Source organism: Vulpes lagopus, chromosome 6 (genome assembly GCF_018345385.1).
Source record: "Vulpes lagopus strain Blue_001 chromosome 6, ASM1834538v1, whole genome shotgun sequence".
Classification (NCBI taxonomy): Eukaryota; Metazoa; Chordata; class Mammalia; order Carnivora; family Canidae; genus Vulpes; species Vulpes lagopus.
Window position 1 is genome coordinate 34,856,207 of NC_054829.1, and position 12,182 is coordinate 34,868,388.

General features: G+C 37.5%; 1 protein-coding gene and 1 pseudogene across 6 annotated transcripts in view; both read right to left on the reverse strand.

The window, feature by feature from the left end:
- The window catches only part of SYNE2 (spectrin repeat containing nuclear envelope protein 2), a 326,121-nt gene that overhangs the window by 41,983 nt on the left and 271,956 nt on the right, over positions 1-12,182 (reverse strand). For all 6 annotated transcript variants that reach the window (XM_041759982.1, XM_041759984.1, XM_041759987.1 and 3 more), the window contains 4 exons: positions 11,092-11,186; positions 9,631-9,865; positions 8,379-8,573; positions 4,884-5,009 (listed from right to left, as the gene is read on the reverse strand). In XM_041759982.1, the coding sequence (XP_041615916.1) occupies positions 4,884-5,009; positions 8,379-8,573; positions 9,631-9,865; positions 11,092-11,186 (651 nt within the window). The remainder of the gene's footprint in view (positions 1-4,883; positions 5,010-8,378; positions 8,574-9,630; positions 9,866-11,091; positions 11,187-12,182) is intronic.
- On the reverse strand, positions 5,022-8,370 carry LOC121493756 (annotated as a pseudogene).

Consider the following 12,182-nt stretch of genomic DNA (forward strand, 5'->3'; position numbering starts at 1 on the left):
AATTATTTTTAAAAATGTGTCAAATTTAAACTTTTTGATTTCTAGGACTTAAGAAAACTGCTTTTACAACCGGGAAGGTAAAAGGAAACAGCCCAAACGAGTACTCGAGAGTCCTGCAGATTTTTATTGTGCTCACAATTCTTCGTTCTTTGGCACGTTTTAAGGATCTCTGTTCGTACCTGTCTATTGCAACAGAAAGAAGAGACTTTCACTTACATCAGAAGTCTGAGGGGTGGCAACAATAAAAGCGTGTTACTTCTGATTGATTTGCAGAGTTCTAAAAGCTACACTGGCATGATTACATAACTTGCTCACAAATTTACATTTAATAAAATGGCCCAGAGAATTCTTCTTTTAAGGTTACATGGAGATTCAGAAATACCCTTATCAGGATAAATATCATCACTTTAAACTCTTGTTACCTAGTTTCTACCCTCACGATTCTGGTAAAGTGGATGAGAGCGGATCCTGTGTGGAACACTTTCACTAGCTACAGAATAGAGAGGGGATGGCTCACAGGTGGAGGTGTGCCACTCACGGACTTAAAACTAGAGACCGTGGGACGCCTGGGTGGCTCAGTGGTTGAGTGTCTGCCTTCGGCTCGGGGCATGATCCTGGGATCCTGGGATCGAGTCCTGCATCGGACTCCCCACAGGGAGCCTGCTTCCCTTCTGCCCTCTGTGTCTCTCATGAATAAATAAATAAAATATTTTAAAACAAACAAACAAACTAGAGATCCAAGGCCATTGAGCTTCATGCAGCACTCCCCAGTCTGGAGGACAGGAAGCTCAGCCTGTCCAAGGCCCTGCTCACAAGCTCAGGCTCAGATGCCTGCACAGTAGGGAGGCCTGTTTTTGTTTTCCACAGCCAGGTTTAAATTGATTTGGTTTGGTTACTTGGTTTCCTCCTACAACTGAAAAGATAATTAACAGGTGTAGAACTTTTGAATATGGACATTTTTATAATTTTTTTAAAAAAAGATTTTAATTATTTATGTGACAGAAAGAGAGAGAGAGTACAAGCAGGGGGAGTGGCAGGCAGAGGCAGAGGGAAAGGGTTCCTGCTGAGCAAGGAACCCAATGCAGGGCTGGATCCCACGGTCTTGGTCCTGAGATCGTGACCTGAGCTAAAGGCAGATGCTTAACCGACTGAGCCACCCAGGCGCCCCTGGACATTTTTATGATTCTTAATAAATATTGCCAAATTGCATTCTAAGAGGAATAACTATCTTTCACCATAAACTTTTTGGTGTCAAGTTATATATTTTTTTTTCAGACAATTTTAATATATATATAATGCTTAGTTATTATTTAAATCTGTATTTCTTTAATTATTTAGTTGAAAAGCTACCCACTCCTCCATCACAAATGTATTTCATTAATTCATTAATTCATACTTACATGTTGAGATCTCAGACACAAAGATAATTCCTTCTCAGAGTTATCAGACAAGTTGGGACCCTTGTTTCATGCTCTCACAGCCCTCTGTCCATTTCCCATCTAACACTCATCATGCTTACAATTATTCACACACACACATACGCAAGAGTAAGACTCTTTGGTTAATACATATCTCTCCAGTAGTCTAAACTGTTAGCTCCATTACTGGCCAGAGCCACTATAACATTGCTCACCAATGCATTGCTCAGCAGCTGCCATGATTCCTGGTGTACTTAAGTCCTCAGATACAGAAATGTAGGATTGAAAGGAAAGCCAGGTCTGGCCATGTCTCAAGAGCTTTAAAATGTTCATAAAGTGAAAAAAGCAAGCAATCAAAAAATATACAGAGCAAGGTCTACTGTGGAAGTATATGAATGCTGATAACTATTTGTACAAACATTTAAAAAATCATGCTTTTGTCTTTAAATTAAAATATTCCAGATTTGCTACCAAATCATAATTACAAAGGACATGCCAGTCAGATAAGTTACCTCTTCTTAATTTAACCAGATAAACTGTCAATATTGCCTATAAGATTCTCATTGTTCATATAACCCAGGATATAAAACTTAGTTGTTTTGACGACATGAAGTGAAGGTGCAGTCTTTGGACTTGGACACAGCATGGCAGCATTAAAGACTTTGCCTGTGGACTCAATTACCAGGGGGGTTGTCAAGTCCCATTTTTCTACCTTACAATTTGGGTGAAAACAGGGCCAAAAAATGACTGTGTGTGTGTGTGTATAAATATATTAAAATATTGGCCTGTATATGCATAGAATATCTTTGGAAGAATACACAATAAATTGGTAACATTGATTGCTTCTGTGGAGAGGAACCAATGGGAGGAAGAATTTGCATGCCTTTTGCACTTTCTGAATTTTGAACCCTGTGACAGCATTACTTACCAAAAATTATTTTAAAGATAAAACTGTCCCCCAACTCAATCATTTGACAAGTCTTATAAACACAGATGCCCCCTATATCAGTTTTCATAATAGTTAAAAGCTAGTATGTAATGAAGTGCTATTCAATATGTCAACTTAGATGTAATGAGAATGTAATCTTCTGAGGAGGAAAGTAAAACTCGGACTGGTCAAGTATTTGGTGTGTCTCTCCCAAGTGGTCTGGGCATGATCAACACTCTCCTAGACAGGCTTTAGGTTACTTGAGTTCTTTTTGGAATATGGTCATGGGATCAATGAACTCAATGCTCTTGGTCTCTCTTCATGATTTTTCCACTGAGAGAAGGCCAAGGCTATTGAAGTTGAAAGGATCCTAGTGGAAACTGAAGAGTGTGATACTTGGGAAATATTATGCCTTTGTAGGAGTTTACAGTTCACATTCTACACTTGTTTCTAGACTCTTTGGGAGGAAACTCTATGTATCAACTGAGAATATGACTCCAAATTCTCTCATCTGTCCCTGAAATCTAGATCTACACCTAAAGCAATAGAGATCACAGAAATGTTGAAAATTAGGGATTGGTAGGAATTTTCTTAACCTCATAATTTCATCACAGCAAATACCATAATTAATGGTGAAATGTCAGAATTATTCTCTTTCAAATCAGGAATGACATGAAGGAGACAGCCATTAATTCTCCTACTCGGGTACCTTGGTGGCTCAGTGGTTGAATGTTTGCCTTTGGCTTAGGTTGTGATCCCGGGGTCCTGGGATCGAATCCTGCATCAGGCTCCCCAAATGGAGCCTGCTTCTTCCTTTGCCTATGTCTCTGCCTCTCTCATGAATAAATACATAAATCTTAAAAAAATTTTTTTCTACTCAAAAATGTTCTGGCAGTACTAACTAGTATAGAAAGAACAGAAAAAAAAAAGTATAGAATAAAAAAGGAAGAAAACAAAGAGTAATTTTTCACAGATGGTGACTTTCTACATAGACACCTAAAAGATTGTATAGAACAAAGTATTGGAATTAACAAGAGAGTTTAGCAAGATTATTGAATTTGAATATATCTACTGAAAATTATCATTTCTAGGCACCAATGATAAATAGAAAATATAATCAAAAAAGTATTTTCAGTAGTGTCAAAAAGACATCCATACTAATGTGAGAGAACAAGTATGAGTACACATCACACCTGAAATGAAGATTTGTTATAAAAAAGCACAGTCGTCAAGATAATTTGATATACAGGTTGAGATAAGCAAACCAACAAAATAAAGCTCCAAGACAAAAATCACATATATATGGAAACCTGATATTTGGCACTGGACTATGGGCACTAGGACAATGATCATCCATATGATTAGCCATTATGAGTAAATTACAAATTGGATCTTTACCTTAAAACATATGAAAAATCAATTGTTAAATGAAGATGTAAATGTACAAGGCAAAACTTGAAAACTACAAGAAGAAGAAAATGTAGGAATGTAAGTGTATGATTTTAGTATGTAATAATGGCACTGCTTATATGAAGTTGAAAAATAAAAGTAATATTGAGAGCTATAGACACACATAGGGCAGCTATAAAGAAATGCACGAGAATGATTAAACACCTTATTCAGGGTTGTGGGTACCTCTGAGGAAGGAAATTACATTGGAGATTATGCAGGGCACCTGAGCTGTATTTGCCATGTTTTATCTTTGCAGCTGGGTGATGGTTTCATGGCAGTTTGTCATATTATTTGTTATGTTGGAAGTTTTTTTGCATGTCAGAATATTTTTACAATGAAGAAAAAAGATGCAGGCTGAAGGACACTAATTTCTAGAACAGCTTGAAGTATAAGATTACTCATTTCTTCCTAATTGTTTCAATTTGGTTCCTGAAGTCATTGGAAGAAAAGAGTAAAGATCATTCCATTAGGTTCTGGATGTTTTTTAAACATCAGACCTGTGGATAGGGAAGAGAGGTTGTTCCTGACCTGAGAATTATACTGGTCCAAATTCCTACCCAATCTTCTGCAAAAATCTTCTGCAAAGTTCTAAATACCCAGGAAAAATTATTACTGTTGTATCAACAAGGCAGAATGTAGTTTGGGAGTTTTTATAAAAATGTTATATTTGAGCAAAAACTCTAACCTACTGGCTTCTAAAAAACGAATTCTATAGTAATACTTGGCTCTCATTTCAAACACAAGATCATTTGTTAAGGGAACAGATTTCAGTGAGATTACTCAAAGGGCACATCTTATATCACAGAGGAGAGAACTAGAAAGAGGACCTGGAGGAGAACCCCACCCCTCCTCTTTCTAAGAAGAATTTCTACAAGTCTTTCTCATATTATACATAGATCTCAAAGAGCAACAATTCCATTGGCTTTGGGGACAGGCATGTTATTTCAGATAGAAGATAGGCAAAATGTTTTCTGACTGAACATGGCAACAGTTTCAACACAGAACAGAAAGGCAAACAAAACACTTCCATGTCCCTCCATAGCCGTAAGTGATTATCTTGAACACTGCTTCACAGCTTACAATACCTTAATCAGCTCTTTTTCTCTATGGAGGTCCTCATGAAGTTCTGGAAGAGGATCTCTACTTTGTGCCTTTATAACTTGCAGCCTGCTTTTCAACTCCTTGATTTTCTTTTCACACTGGCCCCAAGTCTATTTGAAAACAGTATTAAAATTGGTAAGTACTTTGCTTTTTAAGAATGAATTGTAGAAACAGAATAACTCATTTAATCCACTAACAATAAATGTGTTTTTGTAGATCTCACTGAAACCCAGTTTCTTGTCCTGAGAGGCCTTGTCTAAAAGCAGAGTATCTCTGGTATGGCTTTATGTGTGGCTCATTTCAAAAAAAATTTTTTTAAGCAAAAATGTAAAGTTTAATCCATAGGCAACTGAGCAATACTCAACAACAGTTCGACTCTAATGCCCACGAGTTACCCTTACTATTTTACGGATGACTTCTTTAAAGCATATTCTAGATTTCATTAAAGGTATGGAAGAAAATGTATTTAACTTTGGGAGGCTTTACTTTCACAATAATGCATACCCTTGGCACTGTAAGACCCTAAAGTTCCATAAATAGCCTTAATAAGGTAAATATTCAGGTTGATTTTATAAGGCTTTCAGACATTAAGTTTGAGCAAGTTAGTGGTTTTCAGAATTTGCATACATGATGACAATGAAAACAGTAAAATAAATCAAATAGTAAGACTTTCTTAACACCTTTAACAACATAGTAAGCTACAATTTCTAATCAAACATCTATTCCTAGGTTATATTCATTTTGATCTCTTATTTTCCATTTTAAACTCTGGTATTTTCTTCTGAATATAGGTTACAAATAATCTTTTGTATTAACTCCCAGTTTTAATGCCACAAAGTTACCTGTTTTACCTTGACTGTACTTTTATCATTTAGTGTAGGATATGCTTTTTAAATTAGTTATACTCCAATAACTTTGTGAATGAAAAAATGTTAAGAAAATAAAGAAAAAATAATGGAGTCATTCTTTCACTAATCCTCATCCAATTTCAGGAAAAATCACTTCGCCAAAGCAGCAATTCTGTCTGTAAATCTTTCGATGTCCAAAAAGAAACTGAAACAAAAGTGAAATTATGGGACACATATGATAGTTTACTAGATATTGTATGTTTTTAATAGCTCAACACTGGTAATACTTGCTAATTGAGAGTAAATTAATAGGCTAACATTAAAAATGTATACTTTAATAAATATATAAACAATTAGGTAAGCTTGTGAAGAAGCTGACAAAGATACATATATTAGGAGATACAAGTGTCCATCCATCTAAATTTTCTATGTTTCTTTTTCTTTTCCTTTTTTTTTTTTTAAATTCAAATTGTTTACTGTATAATTTCTCATGTGCCATTTTGGAAGTCCTTAATTGTAAAGACTATTCTTTTGTCTGATGACAAACAGCAGCCATACTGTCAGTGATTATTCTGGACCTCTAAGTTGAATAAGTTCAATTTCTTCTTGAGACACAAGTTTCCTTCTATATTTCTGAGGTAATGTTTTTATTATTTCTGCAGTGTCTGGTAGACCCTGATGCATTAGCAAATCTGGTAATTTACTTTTCTCAGAATGCTGTGAAATTGAAGAAGAGTGAGACGGTAGTCTTTTGACCTCAAAACTTCTGATATGTTAGGTTTAGGATTGTCTCTTCTGTCAGGAAACCTTATAAATAGAGTATGTGGCCTGACTACCTGAACTACCCTGCTGGCGGACGCCGTCTTGCTGCCCATCTGCTCATTTCAACTATTGAGTTGACGGGCTTTTGCTTCAAAATATTTCTTCTTCCCTCCCTATATCCTCCATCTATCTAATCTTACTTGTGTATCAGTTTTGGGAAAGTTCATATTTTTGGGGGAGGAGTTCACATTTAAAAGGTTCTTGTTAAGGATTAATTTTTAACATTTACAGTTGTGGGCACACACTATAATAGCATCACAAAGCAAAAGCACTCAAGCCCTTCGCTTGTCTTCTTTTATAATGTCATCCCTCTCTTCTTTCTTCCGAGACATAGCTTGGCCTTAGTGACCCCTTTCACTGTGAAACTTCACTCGACATTTCTCACCACTGCTCTGATTGCTACCTTCTGCTTAAAAGCCCTTTATAGTTAACAAAGCATTCTCAATTTTATTATCTCATTGTAATTATAATAATCTCAGGAGACACACAGGGTTTCACACTTTAAAATGTGAAAATTGGGGCCCAGAGAAAACTGACTGGCCAAGAACATGTGGTTGGAAGTGCATCAGTCAAGGTTGACCTAAAGGTGCTGTTCAGGCCCCGCTCCCCACCTCTGCAATACCATTCTTTCACACCATCTATCTTCCTTTAACCTTATATTACTGATAAAACAATTGCCTGCATTTTCAAGTTCAGAATGTTTATAATGGGCTCATCAGGATAAGTTTCTACTCCTGAGGTTACTTTTAGTAACCTCAACTTGAGTACAACTGATACCTAAACACACCTAGGGTGGCCCTATTCTACAGTAACACAGAATTCACATAAGGGGAGGTCACTTGTCTAGCAACATCAACTCTCTGGAGCACAAGAAGAAAGTGGAGAGAGAAACAAAATAGTCCTCGTTTCTCCTTCCAAACCATTAACTACATATACCACATTTTACAAACAGGGCAAAGTGCTCAACCAGTATTTTCCTAGTTAATGAACTTCACAGAGCCCATATACCAAACAAAATTCAGATGCTTTATTCATAGGAGAAATGTTCAGGCCCTAACTCAGCACATATTTATTATGTACTCAAAAAATTTTTCTGTGATAAGCTCAGTTATCTGGTTTTGGTCCACATACAACAAATTTTAGGAGGGAGAGTGGGCTATAAGGAGTAGGTATGCTCAGAGAAACAAAAAATTAAACATAAAGCACTTTAAATAACATTTAAAGAAAATAAAAGAAAAACTGCAAAATTACTCCGAGAGGATAGTTGTGTAGGGCCTTTGGTTGAAAGCAGCTCAAAGTCACGAAGAAGGCATTGGTACATTTTCGTACTAACTAAATGATAATTTTTTCCAATAATGACTCAGAATAAAGCATTTGGGTTCTTAAAAATATAATCATAAATTATCTGGGAAATTCCTACACGTGCTTACATGGAAAAGCACATTCTCTGATGACAGAAAAAAAAGGAAGTATGGCTGTGTTTATTTTCATACACTACAGCCATGGGCAGACCACATGTGGAACATTAGCTTTGTAAACAGAACTTCCATGTAACACCATGAGGCTTCCTATGACGTAAAAGTGAATATAAAATAGAACCAAGTATTTATAGGCTTAACATTGAGCTTTTTCAATGCTCTATTATTCTTTTATATTAAGTAACTAGTGTGATTCATGGATTGGTAGGACTCAAGGTCCCTTGGTAAACTTACAAGACTGTGCTTTCCTAAAATCACTCCCATTTTTGCACCGCAAACTAAAATTCTATGTCCTGTATTTGAAGTCCTGAAGAGTACATAGTGAGTTTACCTCTACATTGCTCTGCAACTGTTGAATCATCTCGCCTACTTGGAGCTTTGTGTTCTCCCAGTCGTCCCGAATTTGACTTATTTTCTTTTCGATCAAGTCTTGAGTTTCCAGGTTAGCTGTGTTCAGTAACTTCTCCCCAGCTTCTAAAGTTAGTTCAAAGGTGGTCTGCTGTCTCTGGAAATGAATTTCTTTGCTCTAAAAAGAAAAAAAGTAAGTTCCTTAAGCCTCTGATATGATCAAAATTTGATTGTGTACATTTGTGAATATTTCCTTCAGAGCCCTTTCTACTAATAAATGTTAAATTAGATATACATTAGGCAAATCTGATTAGAATGTGTGCAACATCCACACATACATTCACATCTAAGGCTAATGTTTTATACTTCTATATGCTATACTAAATAATGTGTTCTTAAATAATTTCCAATGGTTGTTAAGGGATAACATTCTTAGTGTAATGATCAGAAGCATAGAGAAATAAAGAATATACTTCAAAGAATAAGAGCCTATAAGATTAATAGATCCAAGAGCATTAAGAAAATAATTAGAGTATTAGACCTGAAATTAAGGGCAGATACCCATTACTATGGTGTAAGAGTCAGCTTACTCCTAACCCATAAGAGTAGAATATGCACACTATGCTAAACAAATATAAAAGGAGAGAACAAATAAAAAAGGTAAAATACAAAAAATATACACTTAAACTTATTATGGGCACTTAAACATATGCACCAATATTTGCATTAAAGGGACAGCTTTAAAATAGTCCATTTGACATCATGCAGGCTCTTCTTTAAAGGGACTGAAACTACCTATTTACACTACTTACCATAAGCCTCACTCTTTCTTTCTTTTTTTTTTTTTAATTTTTATTTATTTATGATAGTCACAGAGAGAGAGAGAGAGAGGCAGAGACACAGGCAGAGGGAGAAGCAGGCTCCATGCACCGGGAGCCCGACGTGGGATTCGATCCCGGGTCTCCAGGATCGCGCCCTGGGCCAAAGGCAGGCGCCAAACCGCTGCGCCACCCAGGGATCCCAAGCCTCACTATTTCTGGATAAATAGATGTAAGATCAGGTTTCTGGCACCATGGGGTGGGGACAAGGCTGGATACGGTCATGGTAACCCTGCCTAGCTGCTCTTCCCCTGCAGAGAGTACACCTGAACCACACCTTAAAACTTGAGGTGAATGAACGTCTTCCAAAGAGTGACCACCCTGGAAGTCCACACACTACCATTGCACATGTGCTACCTTCAGCTCCTGGATCAGCCTCCTAGTTTGGTGGAGGCCATAGCAGTCCTGGCTCTTCACGGCAGACAGCAGGTGGCAGGTGTCGGTGAGGAAGCGGAGCAGGTTGTCCACAGAGGTGGTGAAGTACTGCCACTGCCCCACCAGCCCATCGATGTCACTCTTCCTCTGCTGGATGCCCTGGGCAGCACGCTGCCACTGGTCCTTCAGCTTCGTGAACTTTGAAATAAATTCCCGTCTTGGGAAAAACAAATAGTTAGAGAATCCTAATATCAACATGTAGGAATAAAGAAAAACTACCAATGCATAATAGAAACTCACATTTGCTGTTTATCTGCACAGTTTACGTGGGGAAAAAACCTTCTTAAAATCTGAGTACATTCGATTTAAATATGTCGGGAAACTCAGGGCCGGAGCAGCATGTGGGTGGCAAAGGTGCTTAGCAGGAGATATTTGCACAAGACCTGGTACATTGTGTCAGCATGCACAATTGCATTCCTCAAACAAATTTAAGCTGTTTTAACTTACATTATGCCAAATGCTGTGTGGAAAACAGAATATTGGACCAATGGGAAGTGATGAGCCGATGCTGTATAACATTATCTATTACCTGAAGGTTGTACTTGACAACATTTCAGCAATAAAGAACATGCTTTCCACAACTACTCAACTAGTCTTTTCCAGATAAATAACCCACCACATGATAAATAATGCCTTTTATTTATTATAGGAAAAGTCATGCTTTGCTGCACTGATCAAATCAAAACTAGTTTTTGTCCTAGAACAAGGGTCTGGCTTGAATTTATAACTTCAAAGCTACTAAGAAATGCACTTCATATTTCTTAGTTATGTTCAAAGAAAATTCAGAGGTATGGTGTATTATTGATGGGGAATAAAAGCAATAGCTATCAGGACACTAAGAGAAGCACTGAAGAGGTCAGGCTGCCTAAGGGCTCTGTCTACCAGGTGTACCACCTGTGCAAGCAGGTTCAGTTGTTGTCACCACGCTGGCGTAAGGGACTCTGGTTAGCCTCACTGGCATTGCTAGTGATGCCAACACCATCTATGTTGCACAGAGAGAGAGAAATCCTTTCTTTGAGAAATATGTGACATAGCTATCTGCTAGGAAGAGTAGCACCTTAAGAATTATTTTTTAAATAGCAAAATGTCATGAGACTGAAGATAGAGAGGAAAAGACTACAGAGGAATCCTTTGGGGTAAAAACTTTCATTAACTATACTTGGTGAGTGGGTATTTGCAAAGCACTCATCTACTGTCTCCTAAGGCCACCCCTCTTACCAGCAAGTCCCTAATCCTAATAGTCAGGAGACTGGCCCCATGATGGCCTATCAACCGACATGGCTGCAAGTCACTGAAGTGGTCAAGATCCATGTGGTGGGAGGTCAGCTCTGGCTGTGTTGCCCTCCACACACATGCAACCATCATAAGCCCCAGACAGCTTACCTCTTCTCTCCCTCTGTTGTGTCCAAGAGTTGTAAGCACTGGGTAACATAAGAATCAGCAATTGTCTGGTTTATAGAAACTTCAGCTTCTAACATCTGTATATGGGTAAAAAGAGAAAATAATCAGGTGGAAGATATCTTTTTACCAACCTGAAACTTGTATTTCCTATTAATATCTAAGCTCATAGAGGACAATGAGGGGATTAATTTTCAAATTATTGGGGCCTGGGATCCCTGGGTGGTGCAGAGGTTTGGCGCCTGCCTTTGGCCCAGGGCGTGATCCTGGAGACCCGGGATGGAGTCCCATGTTGGGCTCCCGGTGCATGGAGCCTGCTTCTCCCTCTGCCTGTGTCTCTGTCTCTCTCTCTCTCTGTGTGTGACTAGCATAAAAAAAAAAAAAAAAGAAAATTATTGGGGCCTAATTGCAAAAGATGCTCAATCATTACATCAATATCACCCGTGAATATAGTCTCAGAAGCAAAAAGGCCTAATAATAATTACATCTAATGCCCATTGATAGGGCATTTACCACTTGTTAGGCACTGTGTAAAACATGCATGTCTCACTTATTCCTCAGCCTGCAGAACTACTATTATCATACCCATTTAAAGATGAGGAAACTAAGCTGTAAAGAGGTTTGGTAATTGATTAAATTCAGGGTGTTTTGGTTCAGTGAACTTCATTTTCATTGGAGGACATTAATGTAACAATGTAGGCTTAAATCAGTTACATTAAAAATTACAGTGACCTAATCATGTATACTTTCAAACTGCAGTATCTGCTTATAACCACCAAGAGTATTTCCAAATGTCCATCAGCACAAGCATGGGGGAAATTCCTCTGTCCAGTCATTAATGCTGCAATGATAGTTATATCAGGTACTTCAATATTATAGAGAATTATTCAGTAAAAGTGCAAAGATGAAGTATTTTAGTATGCTCTTGGTATGTTTGCATTCTATGGAAGCAAAGTTGTGTGAGAAGTTTCCGCCTACTACAGAAAATCTTAGAGTTCTCTCATTAATAAAATAGAGCATTAAAACAAAATGTTGACATTTATGAAATGTGTGAGAATGTTACAAATAATCAATTG